The sequence below is a fragment of the Lampris incognitus genome, chromosome 8, assembly GCF_029633865.1.
Source record: "Lampris incognitus isolate fLamInc1 chromosome 8, fLamInc1.hap2, whole genome shotgun sequence".
Taxonomy (NCBI): domain Eukaryota; kingdom Metazoa; phylum Chordata; class Actinopteri; order Lampriformes; family Lampridae; genus Lampris; species Lampris incognitus.
The window spans coordinates 6,350,638-6,377,287 of record NC_079218.1 but is presented as its reverse complement, the minus strand read 5'-3'; the positions used below and the strand labels follow the sequence as shown (position 1 = coordinate 6,377,287).

Below are 26,650 nucleotides of genomic sequence, written 5' to 3'. Positions count from 1 at the left end.
TTCATCCGCATTGGCCTATGGTAAACTGTAGGAACCTGAGGAAAATGTGGACTACACGTCGCATCTTCAAAACAAAGTGAGAAACTAAAACGCCTGCAAATGGAGGAGCGTGTTTCTGCAGCTGTGTTTTTTTGGGGGGGGGGGGTACCGTTTGCTTGAACCACCAGGCAACTGGGGTCTAAAGCTCAGCTACCCCTTCGTGAATTACTGCACAACAGGTTGCAAGCAAGCGCGTATATCTGAAGGCGCCGCTCATGCACAAGAAGACACAACAATAGAAGCAACGGCACTCTTTACGGCAGTGTTTCTCAACCCAGTCCTCAAGGATCCCCTATCCTGCATATTTTCTTTGCAACCCTGAATAGGTACCTGTTTGTAGTTATTCAACCAAGCAGCAATGAATTTTGTCAGATGCTGCACACCTTGCATAATTGAGTGCTGCGAGATGATTGGTCAAGTAAGTACAAGCAGGGCTACCTATGCAGGGTTACAATGCAAACCTGCAGGATAGGGGGGGTTCCTTGAGGACTGGGTTGAGAAACACTGCTTTACGGGGTAGCACGGCAGGGAATAGACGCGGACTCTCCGCAGCCTGGTCCTCAAGCATTGCAGAAGTAAATAAAAACACCGCCGCGACCCTTCTCTCTATCGCGGCCGCAGCGCAGAGGGCGCCTCGCTCAAAACACGACACGTCTTCCGGTAAGATGACGGACGTTAGACTTGCCCAACGAGCGGCTCCCGTCGGTTATTCCGGAACCAGTGAGAACCGGAAAGGGGCGGGGGCTAAGCACTTGATGGGCGGAGTTACGTGGCCCGAAGTAAAAGCCAGTCCCCCCCCCGCCCGCCGATGGTCAACAACAGCCCGCATGGTGAGGGAACCTAAGAGGGAAAAGTAAGTCGAATAACGGGGGGGTTTGTTTTTTTTGGAAGTTGCGTCGCGTTTCTAGGAAGGTTCGCCGGAGGTTTTCGCCTCGGACGGCGAGTTTCGCCCGCGCTCAACTCTCCCTCTCGGCGGTCGCTTCCCGGCGCCCTTTGTGTTGACGGCGTGTCGTGTTTTAGCGCGTTAGCTTTACCAGCTATCGATTAGCAGCCGCTCCGTGTCGACGCTGCTCTCTTACGGACTCTGGCTCGATGGACGACTGGATGACGTCGCCAACCTTGATATGTGCTTACATTTGATATCATCACCTCATTGTTCTGTTGTTTATTATTCCCATACTATACATTATTGCCACACATATATATATATATATATCCCTACGGTTATACAAGTCTTACGTGAAATTATTAATTTCGTTTTAATAACGGCGTTATTTAAATGTGCCGTTTTGGTGTTTTTTGGGTGTTGTTGTTGTTACATTGTAGCCTCGGCGTTCCAGAGCCAGGCGTCGGCGTCCGGGCTTACGGAGCGCGGCGGCGTGTGACGTCACTACGCGGAAGTGATGCGTCAGAGCCCGCCTTTCTGGAACGCTTCTCCCCCCCCCCTCCCGCCGACGCCTGGCTCCCCGGTTCCCGCTTTTCCAACGGCCGTCGGTTAAACCCCCCCCCCTCGGTTAAACCCCCCCCCAGTCAACCTGTGCGGGAGTGCGGGTCACCGAGCACGCGTCGACGTGCGACCCGCGAGCCTCTCGCGGGGCCCGGCTGCGCGCGGTGTCGTGATGTGGCTTTTTCGCTGTGTCGTTTTCTCCACAGACGACTTGAGCGGTGCGGAGAAGCGGCAGACATGAAGCAAGAAATCGCGGCCGTGGTGTTTTTCGTCAAGAGGCTCCTGAAGAAGGGAGGCAAGCTGGAGTCGCAGAGGATCGAGCTGTTCGTGGACCGACTGGCCGTGGCGCTGCGTGAGAAATTCAGGGGGCACTGGTACCCCGACAACCCGAGCCGGGGCCAGGCGTTCAGGTACCGCTCATCTCTCTGTGTTTGTTATGGTTTGACACATTAGAACTGCTGCGCACACAAATGCTCATGTAACCGGTTACTTTGTTGCCCGGTGCGGGATTCGATACCACAAGGCGACATCACTAACCGCTCGGCTAAAGGGTCAGACCCGTTAGCTAGGGGACTAACGTGTCTTAATAGTAGTTTACAGTCGTCACCCTCCCCGGAAGCGCGCCCTCACACTTTGTTCTTCCCGCGCTCCGAAGAGACTTCTGAGCATCTGCACACTTCCGGATCCCGCCGCTGCCACCGGTTACTTTGTTGCCCGGTGCGGGATTCGATACGAGGTGTGCCGCACCACAAGGCGACATCACCAACCGCTCGGCTAAAGGGTCAGACCCGTTAGCTAGGGGCTAACGTGTCTTATTAGTAGTTTACACTCACAAGACAAATGCTCACAATACTAATAGAAAAAGAGGCAAATGCTCACAAATTGTTTTACAATCTTTATTTGTCAAAAACTCAACTGAACATTCTGTCGCATGTCACAAGACATGTCACATAGGCCTGAGCATGTGAGAGGGATCACATCTCCCTGACACATGAAATGGTGATCTTACAGATAATCACGATAATGGGACTATCAATTACTGTTTGGTAATACATAATCTGAATTAACCTTTATTCATGGAAAAATATTCCATTGAACATTCTGTCGCATGTCACATAAGACATGTCACATAGGCCTGAGCATGTGAGAGGGATCACATCTCCCTGACAAATGAAATGGTGATCTTACAGATAATCACGATAATGGGACTATCAATTACTGTCTGGTAATACATAATCTTATTTAACCTTTATTCATGGAAAAATATTCCATGAACATTCTGTCGCATGTCACATAAGACATGTCACATAGGCCTGAGCATGTGAGAGGGATCACATCTCCCTGACAAATGAAATGGTGATCTTACAGATAATCACGATAATGGGACTACCAATTACTGTTTGGTAATACATAATCTTAATTAACCTTTATTCATGGAAAAATATTCCATTGAACAGTCTGTTGCGTGTCACAAGACATATCACATAGGTCTAAGCATGTAATAGGGATCACAGTGACCTAATTAAGAGATTTTGAAGCGGTGTCTATAGAGTCTTTTGCCAACCAATTTCTTATATAGAGACTGTCAATTGCCACGGCGTATGTTGAGCAATGTTCCATTATCGGTCTATTCCAGTCGGATGCAGTGTCCAACTGCAGTGAGGAAATCGATTTCATGTACATGTTTTACTAGTGCATTGGGTTTTGAAAGTATTTGTACATATTTTCATAATTAAATCGATATGTAAACATGTTTCATATTTGTATATCCGTATACTGTGGAGTTAGAAAACAACGAGACAGGAGACGTGAGAGTAGACGTAGTCGAGTTAGTTTACTAGCTCCAACTTTGCATGTCATACATTCGACAACGACACTGAACTGTGTACCGGAAGCGGAAGTGCATTATCTGACCCCTCGCCTCTTCCCTTAAAGGTACACCGTCCTCTTAGGTGAATGTCTCTAGTTATATAGATGTGGGTCACCACAATACTGTCATTTTTCGCTGTAAATATAGATTATAAAACAATCTGTGAGCATTTGTCTCTTTTTCTTTTAGTGTTGTGAGCATTTATCTTGTGAGCATTTGTCATGGAATCATTAGAATTAGTCAGAATACTGTAACTGCTTGTGAATCCCTCGGGGAAGTCTAATCAGTTGCCATTTTATTTGTATAGCAGTTGTTACTTTTCCTGTCTCCGTCTTCCGACTACCTTTCGCCGGAAGATGCAGGGGAACCGAATTTATTTGGGATCCTGGGCCGAAGTTCGCCGGCGCTGTCCATCACTGCCTGGTGCTAGCTAGCTAAACTCCGGAGCACAACCCAACACAGTTCAATAGTTCACTTCGTCTGAAAATGGCGAGGACACCGTCTTCTCTCTCTGGAAACACATTTAATCCTTCTTCACAGCTGCACAAAACTTTGACGTAGGTCCAGTATATCACAGTTCTTAGTGATAATATTTCCTTTCACTTGCGCGGAGCTCCCAATACCGTTCGCACCACACAACTACAACAACTTCCTCATTCGCCCCTCCCTACCAACCAATCGGAGTCCGACCCCAGATCTTGCTCTTAAAGCGGTAAACCCTTATTTACCAACACTGTACATCACAGTTTAGTTAGTCCCAGAGAAGCTTGCGGAGCGCCGGGCAGTATTGAGAATATCGCGATAAAGATGAGGAATTTTACATGTTTTCAATAGTAGGCATGGAATCTGCTGACACGTGCACATCTTACCATATTTAGGTATCCAGCCGTGGTGCATCAGTCTAAACTGTTTGGTAATGTGAAGTATAATATCGAACCAAAACTAGTTTTCAAATGTAATCCCTGAAATACTTCAGACCTCGTTTTGTGAGAAACGTGAGGTAGGTAGTAGGTTATTGTTATCATAAATTCTTGCAATACAACTGTGTATCACAATATGACAAAAGCCAGTTTTTGCCCTGGTACAACACCTAGGATTCATACCGCCATAAAAACCTGTGAGAAGTGTAAATTTGAAAACATAATCTTGCCCTGGAAAAGTTATGAAAAATTCCAATTCTGTAAAGGTTTTGGAAAAGGCATGGAAACCTGTCTGAAGCGGCATCAACCCCCACCAAGTAAAAGTAAAACTGTGAGGAACCAGTGCAGCAGGGCTTTACAGTTTTTGTGTGCAAGTGCAACCGTTTGTCTCTACGCTTACACGCAGCTCCATTTGTTAGCCGTCATCGCTTAGCTTGCTATCTTGTCGACAGTGCTGAGCAAGTGATATTTCGGTAATAAATGGATGGAGAAATACAAAATACGGCTTGCAAAGGTTGTATAGTAAAGTATTTGAACTATACTGAACTCATGTATAGTATTTAAACACTAGACACACCTTTTTAATGTTAACACTAAAAATGGTTTCGTTTGGTCATTTAAATTAAGCTGAAAGATATGGAATAGCCGTTGAAAACCATTGGTGAAACGTGTATGAACTCTGAATACCATTGAAAGACGATAACTGATAATATGGAGTTATTGGCTAGTGTTACAATCACATTACATTCTCTAACAGATAAATATAGAATAGGTGATGATATATAACACCCCATCCATAAAAACTGTTAATTCATATGAGTTAAAAAAAAAACTGAAGTTTTTGTCTTTGACCAAAGGAAACGTCTTCTAAATGCCTTTCCATAAAAGCTCGTCTCGTATGTGCTCCAGATGGTTGTTATTTGGATACCTTAAATCTGTGGTCTGTTTTTCTGTAGATGCATCAGAGTAAACAGGTTCCAGAGGCAGGATCCAGAGCTTCTGCAGGCCTGCCAGGAGAGTGGGGTTGAGTACAGTGACTTGGGGCTGCCCCGAGAACTGACCCTGTGGGTTGATCCAGGGGAGGTCTGTTGCAGGTGAGTCATTGCAAAATGGAATCGTAACAATAATCAATTGTAACTGCATGTGTATGTCGATTAACACCAGAACTACTGGGATTTCACTCCTACCTAAAACAACCATGGGCAGTCAGAATGACGACGGTTTTTAAACACTATATTCTGTCAAGTTAGATACCCAATTGAGATATTAATGCACTAATAATAATAATAAATCAATCTTATATAGCGCTTTTCTTATACTCAGTCGCTTTACAGTGAACGGGGTGAAACAAGACAACAGATAAACATACAGGGATGGATGGGAAGGGGGGCTACGAGAGGGAGAAGCGGCAGACAGACACATGACACCAGCAGTGCTCTCCGACTTAAACGGACACAAAAGGGCAAGAAAAACAAAAAACGACAACACTGTAGACGTTGATTTTCTGTAGGGGTTTACTCCCGTAGCCTATTCCTCTCCCGAGGTGTCCACTAGGCAGTGGCACTATTTAACCCAAAGCTGGGGGCTGGTTTGTGGGCATCAGGGAATATCCACACACCAGTGGGCCTGCATACCGCACGTCTAGGGGCCAGACCTCCTCCGAGTCCCTTGTAGTTCAGCCAGGGTCCAAGGTGTACCCAGTTACCGTGTGTTGCCACGAGGAGGCACTACATAGGGCTTGCTGTTGGAGAGACTTACACACTTGGCTCTCCTGTTAGCATTCCTGCTAGCCAACAGTGAAGGTTGAGAGTGACACGTGACAGACTCACAACACTACACCAACACACTAGACGCATCACAACAACCCGACTTCTTACACAAGAATGTCAGACACATGTCAAAGACATACTGACATTACATATGTCAGTATGTCTGTTATGAAACTAAGTGACACCAAGATTAAAATTTTAACAACTTTAATACTATTTTTCAAACAATTTCAAAATCGCCACTGTCCAACGCCTGTAAATACTGCAGCGCCTCGGTGGTAGTCATGGTGCATTGGAAACGGCGTCTGTAACCAGACAACTTTAGACTATTTCTCTGCACTGGAGAACGCTAGTGTGTTTCTAGGACAGAGCAATGAACTTCGCGAAGGAAATGATGCGACCAACACGCGTCATAAGTACTGACATGACGCACACGATCACGCGCAAATTGTGTGCGGTCTTTTTGACGGCTGGTCGTTTTAGGAAGATCTTATCATAACTTTTTTTTGTGTGCAATTGATATAAAGCTAATTTTAATGCAAATATTTGCAATTTTTGGAGCATTCATGGAGTGGCAGGTCTATATCTTTTTTCCCTCCGCAAAGTTATTAAACTTTGAAAATCCAAAACCGTCAAAATGATTGCCTTGGTCGTTCTACTGTTAATTGAACTCCAAATAAAAGCACTTAATCTAAACAGTAGCCAAATAGAGGTTCATTTGTTCTATAAAGCCGTTTAAGGTTTTGAAGCATTGAAAGTATTTCTCAGCATCAGAAATTAATAAATCCTTTGACTTGGTGTGATGCCACAAGCTGTATTTTGCACGAGTTAAATTGCTCACTGCCTGCAAGTCAAATGTCTTCAGAATGTATGTAAACAGGCACCATATTGAACTCGTTCAATATGTTTAGTTGAATTGAAATGTAGAGTTGCTGGTTATGTTTATTTATTTACTTGTCCTGTCCTCTTCATTTATATCAAGCCCCTTTTCAAGACTGTCTGTACCGCTACAGACCAAGCCTCCAAGAAAAGACATTAAGGTATTTTCCCCTACGTTTGTTATTAGATATGGAGAGCAGAACCCGTCTTTCTCCGTGGCCAGTTTCTCAAGCGATGATGAGAAAGACAAAGATGTCACAAAGAAGGTCGCCAGTGCTTTGGAGAGGGTGACGTCAGACTACCACTCGGGTTCCTCCTCCGATGAGGAGACTACACTCAGGGAAACCTCCTCTTCTCCCTCCCCGCTTACAACTCCCCGCAGTTGCTGCACTCACCAGGTAAACTAAAGAAATGCTGTCATTCCAGCAACAACCTAGCGACTCCTTCTACAAACACACACACACACACTTCGGTTATTTGTTTTGTTGCTCAAAGTTGAATTTAAAAACTTGAATGCTGCTAGTTCTCCAGTACTGTTCCATTTACAGTTTGAATTTGTCACCTCAAGTTGATCAGTTCGCTAAAAGTGTACCAGTCATGTTGCAAGGGTTTCTTCTGTTCAGGGCAGTAAAAAAGACCTTTGTGTATTTCTTTAAGATGAACCCAGCCGCGCCCACATGGAATCCCAAGAAGACGGTGGCAGCTAAAGTTCCCGTTCCTGCGCGGCCCCGCTATGGCTTTCGGTTGCGAGGCAGACTTCACCAGGACTTAAGACACGACGTGTGGGTTCCGCCTGGCTACAGAGGAGGGCCGGGATACTGAGACGGCAACCAGATCCTAGCTCGCTGTCGCAGCTAGGATCTGCGGTGACACTAAGTTCAAACGGGGCATTTAGGGAACAAAAATGGAAGTAACCATTGTGATCACTGATCATTTTTTAAAGAGAACTGAAATAGTTAAATTTTGACTTATTGACAATAACTATTCTGTGCACTTTAGACCATTTGTAATAGTGTGAGTAAAGTAAATGAATTGTAATAAATTAGGCATATTAGTCTTATTTAGCCTTGTAATAAGTACTGTATTTTTATGATGGGAGAACTACATGTATGCCACCTACCGTCCATTTGTTAGTGTTTTATTTATTCATAATGTAGAATTATGAAATGTATTGGCTAAGTTATGTTTATTAAACACCATTTCAAAGCATCACATTGCTTTCTTGTGCGCTTATCGTGTAAGTTATGTTAAGTCATGAGTGAGAAACGCAATAGAATATCGTTTAATAGGATAAACTTCTTAAAAGTTGTACATCACCATACAGTATGTTGCAATGTCATAACACGCGTTCTGCGGTTCCTTTGCTGGTGTTTACTTAAAATGGCTCGGAGAAGTCCGGTTGTGTGTGGGTGTATCGTGCATTTTGAGACGTGCCATAGGTGCCGCCACAGAGGAGGAGTATGTGTTTGGTGACCTCACCAGCAGAGTATGGTAGTTTTTAAGCTGTGGCTGTCAAGTCAGTTTTATTTGTATAGCCCAGTGTCACACATTGCAAATTTGCCTCAACACAGATGCCACATTACCATATATATATATAGGTGAAGTTTGGGGGGGGGGGTCAGTTGTGCCGCTGTGCTGGGGTTTGTGAAGCTTGACTATAATGAGACCGTATAGTGAGTAATGGAAAGCCAAACTACATGTAGTCCAACCAAACACCCTGTTATCACAGCTCAGCAGCGATACAGAGTCCAGTTTAAACATCTGTATCTCCATCAACAGCATTACAAAGTTAGCTACACAGTAGGCCACCACAGACACGTCACACATGATGGAAGTTATGAGCAGTGCACAAGGGCGTTGTCACCGCTTCACAGTTTGTGGATTGAGCTCTCAGAATAGATTGGAAAACCAAGGTCCCTTAATTACATTTTGGAGAGTGATGCACCTGATGAGCAAATGCAAGCTCTCGTTCCTCCCCTCCATGCACAGGTGGAGGTGTGCAGTTCAGTGGCCTGACATTTTCCCGGATAGTCGTGTTCGCTGGACATTTCCAACCGAGCCGAGGGGGAAAGGGCTGATCCAAACAGCACATCATTAAAGCCCAGATTTAAAAAAACAAAACCAAAACCAGTATCCATGTAGTCCAGCTTCTAACTGTATGAGCCCTGATCCTGCAGTCAACGGGTTTTAATCATTTTTATCTGGATTCATGCGGTTCTACTTTATTTTCTTAGCTATTCCATTAAGGTTGACATTTTCTGTTTTATTCAACCATTACCTCTTGCCAGCCTGCATGGGGACGTCTCATATAAAATAAACCTACCAAATAAAAATGGGTTTATTGGGGGAGTTTTTTTTTTTTTAGATTGAGCCTTGCATATTAATTCTTTTCCCTCATATTTCCCATTCTGTCAACTTGGCTCCTGTGCAGAAGTCTGATAATGGCAGGAAAACCCGGTTCTCCCGCTGTGTCCGGGTGTCTGTCCGCGGCTAAGCTCGCATCCTGCTGGGCCTGTGTGCACAGGCATGACGGTGATCCAGCTGATCCAAACCCTTTGAAAGCCCCGCAGCTGAGCGGTAACACCCCCCCCCCCGGCTGCAGATACCCCGGCGGACATCTGCCCTCTGCTGGATGCACCCTTCCACTGCTGTCTGTTTTATCATGGCTTTTTTTTAAATCTTTGCACTTTCACGTAAAGTGCACTGAGGAGCATCTTGTGAACGGAACGTACTGTATCGAATTCGGGGGGGGGGGCGGGGGGGGAGCAGTCTGGGAGACCGTCGCCACAGCCGGGACGCGAACCCGTGTCTCCCGCTCCGCAAGCGACAACGTTAACCAGTCGACTAAAGCAGTGGTTCTCAACCTTTTTGGGGTCCTGGACCCCCTGCGTATTTTTGATCTACCCTGAAGACCCCTCCACCTGATCTTGGGGGAGGGGGGTTGCAATTTGATAGAAACAGCAGAAACTGCATTTTAAATTGCATTATAGCATTTATTCACTCTTTGGGGCAAAAATAAGAGCTTTCAGTTGTAACTTAGATATAGTTAACAAAACAGAATTCTTATGCAGTAACTTTCAGATATATGTAACAAAACAGAATTCTTATGCAGTAACTTTCAGGTATATGTAACAAAACAGAATTCTTATGCAGTAACTTTCAGATATAGTTAACAAAACAGAATTCTTATTCAGTAACTTTCAGATATATGTAACAAAACAGAATATGTATTCAGTAACTTTCAGATATATGTAACAAAACAGAATATGTATTCAGTAACTTTCAGATATATGTAACAAAACAGAATATGTATTCAGTAACTTTCAGATATTTGTAACAAGACAGAATATGTATTCAGTAACTTTCAGATATATGTAACAACAGAATTCTTATGCAGTAACTTTCAGATATATGTAACAAAACAGAATATGTATTCAGTAACTTTCAGATATATGTAACAAAACAGAATATGTATTCAGTAACTTTCAGATATATGTAACAAAACAGAATATGTATTCAGTAACTTTCAGATATATGTAACAACACAGAATATGTATTCAGTAACTTTCAGATATATGTAACAAAACAGAATATGTATTCAGTAACTTTCAGATATATGTAACAAAACAGAATTCTTATTCAGTAACTTTCAGATATATGTAACAACACAGAATATGTATTCAGTAACTTTCAGATATATGTAACAAAACAGAATATGTATTCAGTAACTTTCAGATATATGTAACAAAACAGAATTCTTATTCAGTAACTTTCAGATATATGTAACAAAACAGAATATGTATTCAGTAACTTTCAGATATATGTAACAAAACAGAATATGTATTCAGTAACTTTCAGATATATGTAACAAGACAGAATATGTATTCAGTAACTTTCAGATATATGTAACAACAGAATTCTTATGCAGTAACTTTCAGATATATGTAACAAGACAGAATATGTATTCAGTAACTTTCAGATATATGTAACAAAACAGAATATGTATTCAGTAACTTTCAGATATATGTAACAAAACAGAATATGTATTCAGTAACTTTCAGATATTTGTAACAAAACAGAATATGTATTCAGTAACTTTCAGATATATGTAACAACAGAATTCTTATGCAGTAACTTTCAGATATATGTAACAAAACAGAATATGTATTCAGTAACTTTCAGATATATGTAACAAAACAGAATATGTATTCAGTAACTTTCAGATATATGTAACAAAACAGAATATGTATTCAGTAACTTTCAGATATATGTAACAACAGAATTGTTATGCAGTAACTTTTAACAATGCAAACGGGAGCGAGATCTCTTATTAAAATACAATAAATTACACTTGTGAAACAGATGTAATTAGAGAAAAAAGTCCTGTTACCCTTTATAGCTTAGGTAGATAAAGGTCTCAGTCACATTTGAGTAAAATAATCCTATTTCTATAAATGTCATAGGATCTTTTTTTTAAAGATATTTTATTTTCACGGACCCCTTGCAATTACACCACGGACCACTAAGGGTCCGCGGACCCCCGGTTGAGAAACACTGGACTAAAAAGGTCCCACCCGTTCGTCAAGGACCAACGTGTCTACTTATCCATGCACGTCACAGTACTTTATAGCTAAAGTTTGATGGCGATGATTAGGATACGAGAAAGTCAACAACTGGATAGAACAAACTAGAATAATCATTTTCCCCCCAGGTGGTGTGTAGAGAAATGAATGTAGTCGCCAGCTCGGGGCAGGTAAACTAAAACCACACAACTGTATTAACGCTCATACGTCATGCTTATAATGATCATACTTGTATTAACATACTGTACTTTTATTGTGACATACACTAACGCGCCGCTGATACTATTACAATAGCGCTAGTATGCTAATTCACCGGCAGGGGGCAGCCGTGCGTCTTGTTTGGGAAGTTCGGTCACATGACACGCCAACCCCCTCCCCCCTCCCTCCCCGTGTGCACCTGCCGGCGGGGCGGGGCGGGGGAGCGGAGTTTCGGATGCTCTGGCTGGAAGGGGTGAGCTTCATTTACTCCGGAGCCTGCAGAAGTTCGGCGGAGCCGAGTTTGTTTTCTTGACCCACGAGTCCGCGGAATAACTGGAGCGGGATGGAGTCCACGGCAGCCCGGTTCTGCTGCGTGTTGCTCGGCCTCCTGGCAGGTAAGCGTCCGCACCCCCGCCGGACAAAGAACCGCCCTTCTTTTCCTCCTTTAACGCCCGAATCTCCAACGGGAACCGCGACCAGAACCGCTGGCGGGCCCGCCATGGCGAGGAGGACGCGAACACCGTACCGTCTCTAACCGTCCCGCGGACCTCTCGGTTTGAATAAAGTGGAGTTGCCCCTCAAGTTAGTTAGTTTGCGGGTAGTCATGGCGTGTTGCTGCGGCCGCGCCGCATCCGGGTCCGCTTCTGGAGACCAGAACTTCACTGCCCGGGTTCTGGGCGGGCTGAGTGGGCATCCCGCCTCACAGTTCAGCGGCGGCGGTCTAGTTGTTAGTGGGGTGCGGCTGGACGGGCCGGACCCCGTCCTCGTACCGTTGAAGCCGGTTTCGGGGGGGGGGGTTCAGTTCGGGTTCAGTTCGGGGTTTCATGGGTCGGTCTCCGCGTACCAGCCGGCCAAAGGAAAAGCGGCGCGGCAGCGGACGTTGTTGGCGCCGCTGGCCCAGTTAGTTTACCCGAATTTACCCGAGCCCCATAGAACGGGAGGAGGGAGGACCTGCCCGTCTCCGTGCCGGGTCACCCTGCCCGTCTCCGCGCCGGGTCACCCTGCGGGTTCGGACGTGGCCGCCGTCAGCCAGCCTGCCTGCCTGTGTGTCGTGCGGTTCCCCTTTTCTCGTCTCCTCGGCTGCGTTGGGCTGTGAGCGAGTCCAACTCGGTGAGGAATCCCGAGTGTAATGGCGTTGCGGAACCCACATGGGGAGCGAGGGGGGGGGCCCGAGGGGGGGCCCTATGGCGCCTTATAAGACGTCGTTTACTGGTAGTTAACACGATAGCTTGATCCGCTTTAAAACCTGTGGCTGGAGCACTTCAGAGTACTGCGTTGTTGTTTTTATTGTGTCTACCATCTGCCAACACCCCCCCCACACACACACACACCTCACACTCACACAGACACACACACCGACACACACACCGACACACACACTCACACACACACCCCACACACACACACACACACACACCTCACACACACACCCCACACACACTCACACCGACACACACACACACACACACCCCACACACACACACACACACACACACACCTCACACACACACCCCACACACACTCACACCGACACACACACCTCACACACACACACACACACACACACACACACACCCCACACACACCCCACACACACTCACACCGACACACACACTCACACACACACCTCACACACACACCCCACACACACTCACACAGACACACACACCGACACACACACTCACACACACACCCCACTCACACACACACACACTCACCCCCCCACACACACTCAAGCCCCCCGACACACACACACCACACACACACACACACACACACACACACACACTGACAAGATGTGGATGTTTAGCCAAAGGCGTCCCGGTGGTGTTGTTGGGAGTGTGCGTTTCTTAGTGTTGTTGGGAGTGTGTGTTTCTTTGTGTTGTTGGGAGTGTGTGTTTCTTGGTGTTGTTGGGAGTGTGCGTTTCTTAGTGTTGTTGGGAGTGTGTGTTTCTTTGTGTTGTTGGGAGTGCGTGTTTCTCGGTGTTGTTGGGAGTGTGTTTCTTGGTGTTGTTGGGAGTGCGTGTTTCTCGGTGTTGTTGGGAGTGTGTGTTTCTAGATGTTGTTGGGAGTGTGTGTTTCTAGATGTTGGGAGTGTGTGTTTCTAGATGTTGTTGGGAGTGTGTGTTTCTCGGTGTTGTTGGGAGTGTGTGTTTCTCGGTGTTGTTGGGAGTGTGTGTTTCTAGATGTTGTTGGGAGTGTGTGTTTCTCGGTGTTGTTGGGAGTGTGTGTTTCTCGGTGTTGTTGGGAGTGCGTGTTTCTAGATGTTGTTGGGAGTGTGTGTTTCTAGATGTTGTTGGGAGTGTGTGTTTCTAGATGTTGTTGGGAGTGTGTGTTTCTAGATGTTGTTGGGAGTGTGTGTTTCTAGATGTTGTTGGGAGTGTGTGTTTCTCGGTGTTGTTGGGAGTGTGTGTTTCTCGGTGTTGTTGGGAGTGTGTGTTTCTCGGTGTTGTTGGGAGTGCGTGTTTCTCGGTGTTGTTGGGAGTGTGTGTTTCTAGATGTTGTTGGGAGTGTGTGTTTCTAGATGTTGTTGGGAGTGTGTGTTTCTCGGTGTTGTTGGGAGTGTGTGTTTCTCGGTGTTGTTGGGAGTGCGTGTTTCTCGGTGTTGTTGGGAGTGCGTGTTTCTAGATGTTGTTGGGAGTGCGTGTTTCTAGATGTTGTTGGGAGTGTGTGTTTCTAGATGTTGTTGGGAGTGTGTTTCTCGGTGTTGTTGGGAGTGTGTGTTTCTCGGTGTTGTTGGGAGTGTGTGTTTCTCGGTGTTGTTGGGAGTGTGTGTTTCTCGATGTTGTTGGGAGTGTGTGTTTCTCGATGTTGTTGGGAGTGTGTGTTTCTCGGTGTTGTTGGGAGTGCGTGTTTCTCGGTGTTGTTGGGAGTGTGTGTTTCTCGATGTTGTTGGGAGTGTGTGTTTCTAGATGTTGTTGGGAGTGCGTGTTTCTCGGTGTTGTTGGGAGTGTGTGTTATTCTCGGTGTTGTTGGGAGTGTGTGTTTCTCGGTGTTGTTGGGAGTGTGTGTTTCTCGGTGTTGTTTCTCGGTGTTGTTGGGAGTGCGTGTTTCGTGATGTTGTTGGGAGTGTGTGTTTCTCGGTGTTGTTGGGAGTGTGTGTTTCTTGATGTTTTTGGGAGTGTGTGTTTCTCGGTGTTGTTGGGAGTGCGTGTTTCTCGGTGTTGTTGGGAGTGTGTGTTTCTTGATGTTGTTGGGAGTGTCTGTTTCTCGGTGTTGTTGGGAGTGTCTGTTTCTCGGTGTTGTTGGGAGTGTCTGTTTCTCGGTGTTGTTGGGAGTGTGTGTTTCTTGGTGTTGTTGGGAGTGTGTGTTTCTCGGTGTTGTTTCTCGGTGTTGTTGGGAGTGTGTGTTTCTCGGTGTTGTTGGGAGTGTGTGTTTCTCGGTGTTGTTGGGAGTGCGTGTTTCTCGGTGTTGTTGGGAGTGCGTGTTTCTCGGTGTTGTTGGGAGTGTGTGTTTCTCGGTGTTGTTGGGAGTGTGTGTTTCTCGGTGTTGTTGGGAGTGCGTGTTTCTCGGTGTTGTTGGGAGTGTGTGTTTCTAGATGTTGTTGGGAGTGTGTGTTTCTAGATGTTGTTGGGAGTGTGTGTTTCTCGGTGTTGTTGGGAGTGTGTGTTTCTCGGTGTTGTTGGGAGTGCGTGTTTCTCGGTGTTGTTGGGAGTGCGTGTTTCTAGATGTTGTTGGGAGTGCGTGTTTCTAGATGTTGTTGGGAGTGTGTGTTTCTAGATGTTGTTGGGAGTGTGTTTCTCGGTGTTGTTGGGAGTGTGTGTTTCTCGGTGTTGTTGGGAGTGTGTGTTTCTCGGTGTTGTTGGGAGTGTGTGTTTCTCGATGTTGTTGGGAGTGTGTGTTTCTCGATGTTGTTGGGAGTGTGTGTTTCTCGGTGTTGTTGGGAGTGCGTGTTTCTCGGTGTTGTTGGGAGTGTGTGTTTCTCGATGTTGTTGGGAGTGTGTGTTTCTAGATGTTGTTGGGAGTGCGTGTTTCTCGGTGTTGTTGGGAGTGTGTGTTTCTCGGTGTTGTTGGGAGTGTGTGTTTCTAGATGTTGTTGGGAGTGTGTGTTTCTAGATGTTGTTGGGAGTGTGTGTTTCTAGATGTTGTTGGGAGTGTGTGTTTCTCGGTGTTGTTGGGAGTGTCTGTTTCTCGGTGTTGTTGGGAGTGTCTGTTTCTCGGTGTTGTTGGGAGTGTGTGTTTCTTGGTGTTGTTGGGAGTGTGTGTTTCTCGGTGTTGTTTCTCGGTGTTGTTGGGAGTGTGTGTTTCTCGGTGTTGTTGGGAGTGTGTGTTTCTCGGTGTTGTTGGGAGTGTGTGTTTCTCGGTGTTGTTGGGAGTGTGTGTTTCTCGGTGTTTTGGGAGTGTGTGTTTCTTTGTGTGATGGTCCGTGTGGGTGAACCGCATCACATGTAGTACGTGTGTGCTTCCTGCTGCTGCTGGTGTCGAGAGGTTGCCACCGTAATGGCCCAAAACCCCAGTTCACGTGAACGGGTGTGTGTGCGTTTTATTTGCCCTTTTCTCGGAAACACCCGGGTTCCCCTTCCCGTCCCTGACCTGAGCCTGTTGTATCAGGTCTGGCTGAGCCTCGGCGAGTAAAACCGGGAGGCGCACAGAGAGTCTGAAGGGGAGTTGCAGGGCCGTGGTCAGGGCAGTGACGTTCCAGTCCACCAGTTACCGAGAAGCCCCCCCCCCCCCGCCTGGTCTGGCCTCCGCTGCCTCCGCCGCCTCTACATCTGCCTGTCATGTGGAGGCTGGGGCACAGAGAGTCTGAAGGGGAGTTGCAGGGCCGTGGTCAGGGCAGTGACGTTCCAGTCCACCAGTTACCGAGAAGCCCCCCCCCCCCCCCCGCCTGGTCCGGCCTCCGCTGCCTCCGCCGCCTCTACATCTGCCTGTCATGTGGAGGCTGGGGCACAGAAAGTCTGAAGGGGAGTTGCAGGGCCGTGGTCAGGGCAGTGACGTTCCAGTCTACCGGTTACCGAGAAGCCCCCCCCCCCGCCTGGTCCGCCCTCCGCTGCCTCCGCCGCCTCTACATCTGCCTGTCATGTGGAGGCTGGGTCACAGAGAGTCTGAAGGGGAGTCGCAGGGCCGTGGTCAGGGCAGTGACGTTCCAGTCCACCGGTTACCGAGAAGCCCCCCCCCCGCCGCCGCCTGGTCCGGCCTCCGCCTCCTCCGCCTCTACATCTGCCTGTCATGTGTAGGCCGTGGCACTGAGAGTAACGAGTGCAGGTCTGGACCCTGTGTCGTTGGGACTACTCTTGTCCCGTGGGGTACACCACTGCGTACCCTAGTTTGGGCTCATTACCATGTTAATGGCAGCGCGGGCATGTTGTTGGGGCGCTGTTCCACTCCACCAGGCAAGAACAGTATTCGCCAGACTCCTCCTCGCATTCTTTTGACATACAGTCACACAATAATGTACTAACCCCTCTCTAATGGCGAAATAGCAACGGGGCCATTTGTGCTCCCTTTTTTGTTCTCTCAAATTATGATGTTGAATGTGAAATGAGCACGTTTAAAAACGGTGTACTTGAACGGGGAATTAAACGATTCTTCAGATTTTAACAGTTTTGGGAAACAGGGGCGTGCCTGCAATGTAGAGGTAGCCCACGAGTTTGTTTACAACACATGTGGCCCACACAATACAGAGGAAGGAATTGTGATTCCGGTCTTATGATTGTGTTACGCTTTTTCTCAGTAGGTTTCCTGGGCCGTCTAGAGATCACGAGATGGCTGGAAATTGAAAGGTTTCTGTCATCCTGGAAATGAAACGACAGAACACCGCCGGTCGGCTTTTCAGGACATGCCGTAACAGTCTCTCTTTGTGGACTTGATTTTATCCCGTGCGTTTGTCTGTCAAAAGGCACATTCACCCCCGTCGTCCCTCCTTGGTTATGGCTGTCCAATTCTAGTGCCGTCACACAGATGCTTCTGGACACCGGCTAACTGGTCAACACCATCGGTGGTGTTTGCTTAAAGGGGAAATGTAACGTAAATACTGAGAGCTCGAATCTCTGCAGAGAAGTTTCTTGTCCCCTTGTGATGAAGTTGTGAGCGGTTTCGCATAGCTGTTGTAATGCCTCAAGGACGTGGCCATGCAGTCGCATGTCGTCGCGTAAACTCCATGTTGAGAAACTCTTCAATACGGGGGGAGACAGAATGTGCACGCTCCAACCACCTTCCATAGACAAGGTGGCGGGAAGTGACTTGGAAAGCAGCGACTCTGGGTTAGACCAACCGTGTCCTTTAGCACTGGAAAACCATCTAAAACCAAAAACAGAGGGTTGATGTGACGTGCTGCCATCCCCGTGCTTCAAGTCTTACTCGCTCGCCGTGTGCCGAGCTGACAGGACATCGGAGCGTTTACCCAAGCGGTCCGGAGGAGTTCCCAAAACAGCGGTTAAACTGGCTTCAGTCACGGCATTCGTGTTATCTTCCATGACGAGGGAATTCTGCTTCAAAACTGGCTTTTGGCGATGGATATCTTGGTTGTATGAGCGCTCGATTTTTCAATTATACATTTAATTTATTAGCTCATATCATAATTATCTTGCTAGCTGTAACGTGCCGTGTTTTTACCGTTCTTTTAAGCTTCGAGTCGTGCAACAGTGCTGGAGAACTTTGTGTCCTCTCTCCGTGCTGTCGTCCTCCTTTGGCTGCTTGGTCGTCACGAGTGAAGGGCGAAGCCCCGGGACCTGTGGCAAACGTGAATGCAAAGCAGCCATGAGGAGACGAAGGAGGCTGTTACCTGATAAGCCGACACGGGCAGCAGTCGGTTGCTAGGACACCTTGTGAAAACAGAGACGCACATCCTGAGAGTGTTTGCATATGTGTGCTATTGTTGGTCAGAGAAAGCTCCCATCCCCCTTGCTTTAAAGGGGTAGTAGTAATCCCCCCCCCCCCCGGCTGAAAGCATGTTGCTGTGGGCCTAGGATGTTGAGAATGGGTTGCTCTCATGACCAAGTGGATAAAAGCAAGATGTGTCACACAACAGAGAAAATCTTCGCTTTCTCTTACATTCAGGTGAAAATGCATTATGATCCACCCCCTCCGATGTGCATATGTCGTACGGGGGGCACCAAAACGCCGAGACCCGTGTGGCGTAGACGACACATGCGGGGTCCACAGCGGGTTCGAGAAATGAAATATAGGCCAAGCCAGGAAAAGCGACGCGCCGGCGTCGGCCGACTAAACTGTCCTGGTAGACTTGTGAAAAGCTGGGGCGAGGTGTTCTACCACAACACCGCCGCCTTCAGTCTAACCCACACGGCCATCACTGTCCTCTACATCCACACGCCTGTTTAACCTTCTTTATAAATGTGAGTAGACAGACTACGATACGAGTGTTAACTTCCTGTCTTTCCTTTGTATTATGGTACAAAATGCTATCTCAAATGTGTCCGGCGGTTTGCAGAATGGCGTCTTATGGCGGGGAAACGGTACTTGTTTGTGTCACTGATGAGAATGGACAATTCTCCCCGCATGTTTTTTTATTGATATAGTTTGTGGCCCCTTTTCAAAAGACGGTAATGCAACAAGAGCCACGGACGGGGCATGAACAGCTCAACCTGCGCCGTTTTCATGGCCCCCCACGCCAGACGGCTGTGCCTCGAGGCCAGAATTTCACATTTGGTTGTCGTGACACGGCTGTCCCGTCCCTCAACTCGTTGTCCTGTTGGCTGAAACGAGCTCCCGCAGCAGCACTTTCACCTCCAACCCAGCAGCCGCCTACACTGCCCGGAGCCCCCCGTCCTTGGAAATAAAGCGAGAACATGTAGAATCGGATTACACTCCGGGGACGCTGCTTTGTCCTCCACAATCTGACGATGGGGACGACCGGCCATGAATATTCAGAGCCGCGGCCGTTAATATTTTAATATGCCGGAGATGTGTAAGCCCTGTGCCAACCCCTATTCCGCTGTATGGTTGAGTGAAAAATTAACCCCAGCCCCAACACATCAGCCAACCCCTTTTATTTTCTTTCTCGTCCCCTTTCGCATCTAAACTGAAGTCAGCGTGAGTTGCAAACGAAGGGGATGACTGAAAATGATTAATTTCACTTCTGGCCGCCTAACACGGTTAATGGCAGTACAGGCCCTCTGTGTTCAGAGCCATTTCCGTATACACAGGTAGCAGGAGTGCTGGCTACTGGCTTCTGGGCCTCTTGCCAAAACACTACACGGGGAGGAGATGTTGAACACACTTGGTCAGAAGCCCGTGCTCCCGTGATGATGTAAAGCAAACTTTTGTGTCGGCATGTTTTTCAATTTGGCAAATTGTAGAAGACTGCAAATACAAAGTGGGAGTATTTCACTGACGTTCGCTCCTAAAGGTGTGTGTGAACGGAAAAAGAAAACCCAGTCCAAAGTAGAAATCTGGTCTCCTCAAAGGCGAGGCGAGCCGCTGTCCATTTCAGTATAAAACCCCCACTCTGGCGGCGTCCAGCCTGGAGTCGACATGCGTCTATTTGACACGCTGTGACTGCTCAGAACCACGGTTCTGATCTCCACCGACGCTCCTCCAGACTCGCGTTTTTACCAGGGATAGCGGCCTTTCAGCCGTGCTCAAAACCGGCACTTTCCATATTTGAGACATGGCATCCGGCGTTTCTGGTCTGTGCTCCGGGCGGCACACAACGTGTGTTGTCGCTCGGCGTCCGCGCCAGTGTGTGTTTGGCTTAACTGTAACATCCCTGTTGTAAGTCTTTCTTTGCAGCAGCGCCACACCGCTGCTGTGAAAACTGCTGGTCACAGATATTGTTAGCCAGACAGCAAATGGCACATGTGACACGGTTGGCTATAATAAAACACTAAGTGTAGTTGCTATTTATTCTCTCTTCATATTGAATTCAATTGGTTCAGTACCAAAATGTGCAAAAACATTGCTTTGTGGCGTGGCATATCGCACACAAGACCAAAATTCAGATTTAAATTGTTTAACGCCAAACCAAGAGATAGTTCTGGAATCCATCAATTAAGTGAGTTGTGTAGTGCTGCATGCTTCATTTCCAACGTGCTTTGCTCTAGTGCATGGCACGGCACGCTGTTGAAACCTGTCCTCGTACACACCTGTAAACAAAACAGCTTTGCAGAAGCACTGAATAACAATAACACGCCAACAGAATTGTCCAACCTTGGGGGTCGTCCTCTGTGTGGAGTTTGCATGTTCTCCCTGTGTCTGTGTGGGTTTCCTCGGGGTACTCCTGTTTCCTCCCACAGTCCAAAGACATGTAGGTCAGGTGACTCGGCCGTACTACATTGTCCCTAGGTGGGACTGTGTGGGCCCTGTGATGGACTGGCGGCCTGTCCAGGGTGTCTCCCCGCCTGCTGCCCAGTGATTTCTGGGATAGGCTCCAGCATCCCCGGGACCCCAAATGGGATAAGCGGTTTGGGTAATGGATGGATGGATGGATGAAATGCAGTGTAAGACGCATACAATCGCTGATGCTTTCATAATAGGTCTTCTTGTATGATAAGTAATAATAAACTTTGTTTTCTCATCATTCTCCCAAATAGTGTGTCACACAGTACTGTACAGAAAACAACGATGTACCGTTAAAAGTTAAATAATGCTTGGGCTGTTAAGAGTGTACCAATCCCCATATGTGATGACTAAGTAAGCTCTGTAGAAATGTCTCTCTGGGCTCTCTGGACATCCTTTATTAAAATAAAAAAGTAGATCTGGGACTGTAATCAGGTTGTGGTGGAGTACCACCCCTACCAACCAGCTGGTTTGGGGAGGGGGGTGTTTAGTGCCAACCTTTACTTCTTCATGTTTGCAGTGGTGTGTATTACCGTGAAGACCCAATGCTGCGCTTCCTTGGTGAGTTTGGCAGTCGTTGGTTTTAGGGACCGAACGGGCCGACAAAGGTATTGATCGCAGTATTTTGGATCGTTTTTCTGAAAGCCTTCTCCGCCACGTGCTCGGCTGCTATATTACCCTGACGCTTGACAGCTTGACAGCCGGTCTTCCATCTCGTGCATCATGTGAAGTCAGGCTGGATGTGCTTGCTAGCCGGTGCCGCTATACTAGATTTAAAGCCCACGGATGTTGATGAATGACACTTCAAGCCACTGACCGCGGTCATTTATCAGCCCCGTCTGTAGACACGGGGAGATATTTGTGAACGGCGTTTTCAAATATCTCCTCGTTTTTAATCCGATTTAGGGAATTTGATCTCGATTGCGCTTCTAATTACTGACCGTACGTACGCCTGTTGTGTCTGTTAAACGATGCAACGCTCAGCTGTGTTCTGAGTGAGCGGGCCGCCGCCACAGTCCTTAGTGAAGTGTGCTTTGAGCAGTGGGAGAATTTAATGAATGAGAAGCTGTGAGGGAAGGGAAGAATAACACCAGGAGCTGTCAAGCACGGGCTTTGTCGGGGAAGTCCTCACACGGTCTCCTTCTTATTTTAGGTGCAGAGAAATCGGCAAGTCGACGAGAGAAAAACTCAAAGGCGGTGCTGTGGCGAATCCCGTCGAGCCAGCGTTAGTGGGTGTAATTGATGCTGTAAGGAGGGGGGAGTGTAGACATGTGATGTCCAGTGTTTCTCACACTGGAGTTCGATCGACGCCTTGATGTTTTCTGTGTTTCAGTTCAAAGTTGGCAAATATTTCTTTTTTTCTTTGTTTGTTAATGGAGATGACCATTTGATTGGGTGTCTTTGGGGTGGCACGGTGGTGAAGTGGTTAGCGCAGTTGGCCTCACAGCAAGAAGGTCCTGGCTTCGAGCTCCAGGGTAGTCCATCCTTGGGAGTCGTCCCAGGTCATCCTCTGTGTGGAGTTGGCATGTTCTTCCCATGTTCTTCCTCCAGGTGCTCCGGTTTCCTCCCACAGTCCAAAGACATGTAGGTCAGGTGACTCGGCTGTACTAAATCGTCCCTAGGTGTGAATGTTTGTGGGTCGGCCCTGTGATGGACTGGCGGCCTGTCCAGGGTGTCTCCCCGCCTGCCGCCCAATGACTGCTGGGATAGTCTCCAGCATCCTGCGACCCAACTTTGGATAAGCAGCTTGGATAATGGATGGACGGGTGGATGGATGTCTTTGAATTTTAACTTTTCAAAGCGTGTCCCTAGAATTCTCTGTTCCTACATTTTTGAAATGAAGGCTCCTTTGAAAAGAGCGTTAACACCGTCCCCCATCTCTTTTTGATGGGTTGTACATGGAAACATATAGTCTGTGGTGGTACGTGACCTTTGCAGGTTATGGAGGTAATGGCACTTAAAAAATCCATGGCTTAATGTTGTGTTTCTAATCAAAATTAACACATTTTCAATGTTGCTGATCGTTTTAACTTTTCGATTGTGTTAATCAGCTGAAGTTTGTAGCGCTCAGTCAGTGACCATACACCCGCCCACCCCTCCTGCCAGCGGACAACGCTGGTTAGAAAAGGAGAAGTTTTAAGTATGTGCTCTTACCCTTTTTTAACTGGAGTGGTTTGCACAGAACACACACAGGTCCCTTTTTTATTGTGACTATTAACCAAAAACGTCCCTAGTTTTAACGCTCACAAAATCTCCCATATCTGTAAACTTTACAAATCTGCCAAGTTTACAAATTTGTAAAGTGGAGAAAGGAGAAAGCTGTGCAAGTCGCCCGCTGTGTTGAGTAAAATTAAATCGACACCTCCTCGACGTAATAACTCTTCGTAATGTAGGAGTCTAACTGATGCAGTTTTCATAACACATCGGGGGTTTGCCCAAATAACCCGGCCGAGGTTGTGCCGAAGGAGATTTTTGACCTTCGTGCAGACGCGTCAACGGCTACCGGCGCGCCGCAGAGACTCGTACCAAGCTGGACTATGATGGGCTAAATAAAATCCCTTTGGAGATCAAAGTGTCCCGTTTATCTCTCGGACGGAAGCGTTTGAAAGGACGGCAGCCGGCGAAGTCCAGATAACCGCACATGTCTTCCTGCGAGAGAGAGATGACTGACGTTAGTGGTGAAATAACGCTTGTTTAACCAACCGCGGTGCAGTTTAGATCATGATGATTTACATCCAAGCTGGGATCAGTAAATTGAGGGACATCACAGGGGTCCCTCATTCATCCTGAACAAGTGGTCATCCGGAACTGGCACCTTTTTTTGAAATTGCATTACAACACCCCCCCCCCTCCCCCCCGCCGCCCAAATTCCTCAGTCCTGGGTGAGTAGAGATTGTACCGGGGGAGAGAAATGTCTTTCCCCCCTCCGTGTAACCCGTCCTTTGAACGAAGGTCACGGTGCCGTTGTTTCTCCCCTCTTCTCCGAACACATCAGTCATCATCAAGGCACGTCTCCGTTGAGGCAATAAACCCGCCCGGCACATTCATCACTTTGCCACTTGATGCTCACACCTGGGCAGCCCCCCACCCCCCCACACACACACAACAACCCCCTTAATGAGGACATAACCCCGCCCCTTAAACCGTCCTCATTCTGTAGATGAACTGCAAGACACGGGGGGAGCTCTGGACTCATGCCAGTGAAGGAGATTTGAAGAGTTTCAATTGCAAAACCCTTGGTTTTGGAAGAAATGTTGCTACCTGGAACTCATTAATTTGATATTTCAGAAATGTAGACGATACCGTCCGCAAAAAAAAAAAAACAGCCTTATTTAACGAGTAATTTTGACATGAAATCCCAAGTGACGCTCCTTCACGCCAGCTATCGTTTTCATCGCCCGAAGAGCTTGGATGAAATCACGGAAGGTTAAATCAGTTCATCTGGACGCAACGTTTATTGAGAGAATAATCACTCAATAAACATCGTGTCCAGAGGAACCGATTTAGCTTTATGTGATTTTCTTACCTGCACTATGGAGCATGCATAAGGACAACTTGGATGAAACCCGTCGTTCTTTCATCCAATTTTCCCCCGTCTTCAAGTCTTTGGGGGTTGCGAGTTAACTTTTTTAACGAGAGTTTTCTTGTTTACCGAAATTAGATGTGTGGCATTTCAAATAATTCAACAGTCAGTAATCCGGTCCTCCCGAGCACCCAAACGTCAGTCTCGTCTCTGCTCCCGGGCTTGAAATTACATTGCTTTTTTTATTTCCTCTCTTTTCCTGCCCTTTATGACTACCTATTCCGGTTCTTTCTGCACAATGCTCTCACGGCATGTGAGCCAGCCGTCCCCCGTGTGAGGATACTCGATGTGGCAGGCGGGTCCCCAGGGTGCTGCATCTGCAGGTGCTGGTGAGCGGTCTCCTGCGCCGTACCTGCTAGCTAGGTGTCAGCTCGGCTCTGTGCACGCCGGACCCGCTTGTTAGGCTATCCATGACGCGTTGCAACAAGATAGCGTTAGTATCAGCCTTGCACTGGCAAAGGAATCATTTCACCTTGTCGTGTAAAAGACCTGGATATAAATTATTATTATGAGGGGGGGTTTTTTTGGGAGAGAGGTGATGTTAAACGAGAGCAAATGGCTTTGGAGATGGACGCTATCAGCTGTAATGCGTGCACTGTACTGTGAACGGTCAATGCTCAGGGTTGTATGAGTATGATTATAGCAGTAACCCCCCCCCCCCGCCCCCGCTAAGATCATCAGGGTGATTAGATTTGAAAAATAAGCAACAAAGGCAGAAGATGGGGTGGATTTCTTGAGGAGAAACAGCGAGTTTTGTGTGTGTGTGTGGGGGGGGGAGTGGGAGCAGCTGGTGATGGGGCCATTTTTAGCATCTTTATCTCATTGAAAAACATTACAGATTGTAGACTGGGGTTATGGAGAAAAAGGCAAATAATCACCAGCTGTGGGGAAAAAAAAAGCATCCTCGATTAATTGCCTCAAACTCGTTTCTTATGCATTTAGTATTCAAGTCGGTCTTTGTCCATCATCGCAAAGTACACATGGCCTCGGTCATAATGAAACATTGCAATATCCACTCTGTGCAGGGAAATAAGGATTTATAAGACTCATATCAGATTTACTATGCTCAAAATGTCACATCTTTTATCAATCAAACATTTAGAAAAAAAAGTGTTTGCTGATCTGATCGTTTCAAGGTAGTTCTATAATTACATTTTATAACGCTCCTGAATAATAAATGGCTATTGATAAAGATGCAGCAAACATCCTTAAGCAATTCCCATTTCTTCCTCATATTCCTCGGTAAACAAGGACCTGGTAACGACTGTGCCACTAATCCTTAGGTTTTGTTCAGGAAGTATCTTGAGGTGAAAGGTTGATGTAGGTGTTTGTACTCGGAGCCGGTCAGACTGGGCTTTGTCACGTCGGTCGGCTTTGTGCAGCTGTGGTTCGCTTTAAGCAGGGTTTCCACCACGTGCCTATTCCAGATACGTCGATGGGATGCAGGACTTCGGAGGCATTTACGTTTTCAGATGGAGAGAGGAGGACGTGAAGACTCGCGGTATAGTCAGAATGTGTTTTTGAACTGTGTCCCAATCATGTTTGTAGAGGTTTTCATAAAAGTCAGAACCTTGGAATTTTCTTTTTTTTGTGACACACTTTGTGACCTCATCTAAAATAAATTGAATTCTTTTAGTAGTGGAAACAGTTCTGATCTTGATAATGGACTTATTCATCTTCTCATTCACCAGAGGGTCATTTCATCCATTCAGTTAAAGAGGAGACCTTAAAGCAGGGGTCGGCAACCTATGGCAGGCGTGCCCACGGTGGCACGCGAGGTCATTAACACGGACATGCAGAGCAGTTCAGTAAAAAATATTTTTGTAATATGCTTTTTTTTTAAATAATAACATAAAATATAGCCTGATGGTGAACTAAACAAACAATTCAATTTAAAATAATACTGAATTAATTAGTCTCAAAATACACCATTGCTTTTGACAGCACGAGAGCACACACAGTTGATGTGGTCTATCATCCCCCTCCTCCCCCCCTCCCTCTGATCTGCCCACGAGCACAGCATTACAGCGGTCATGAAAACGTAGCGTAGCTAGCTAGCTAGCTTTCTTATTTGCTTTTTCAAGAACAGCTGACGATGGCAAAAAAAGAAAAAAAAAGTAGGTTG

The 26,650-nt window shown here is 46.8% G+C and overlaps 2 protein-coding genes across 2 annotated transcripts in view; both read left to right on the top strand.

Annotated features, from left to right (window-relative positions):
- Nucleotides 1-817: 817 nt before the first annotated feature.
- btg3 (B-cell translocation gene 3) lies at nucleotides 818-8,128 on the top strand. The gene is made up of 5 exons (XM_056284879.1): nucleotides 818-892; nucleotides 1,693-1,896; nucleotides 5,233-5,370; nucleotides 7,112-7,322; nucleotides 7,582-8,128. Exons 1-5 carry the CDS (start codon nucleotides 867-869, stop codon nucleotides 7,744-7,746), a joined length of 744 nt encoding a protein of 247 aa, XP_056140854.1. The 5' UTR covers nucleotides 818-866; the 3' UTR covers nucleotides 7,747-8,128.
- Nucleotides 8,129-11,941: 3,813 nt separating this feature from the next.
- The window catches only part of cxadr (CXADR Ig-like cell adhesion molecule), a 59,354-nt gene continuing 44,645 nt past the window's right edge, over nucleotides 11,942-26,650 (top strand). The window contains exon 1 of the mRNA XM_056285312.1: nucleotides 11,942-12,100. Coding sequence (XP_056141287.1) covers nucleotides 12,049-12,100 — 52 coding nt within the window. The 5' untranslated portion in view covers nucleotides 11,942-12,048. The remainder of the gene's footprint in view (nucleotides 12,101-26,650) is intronic.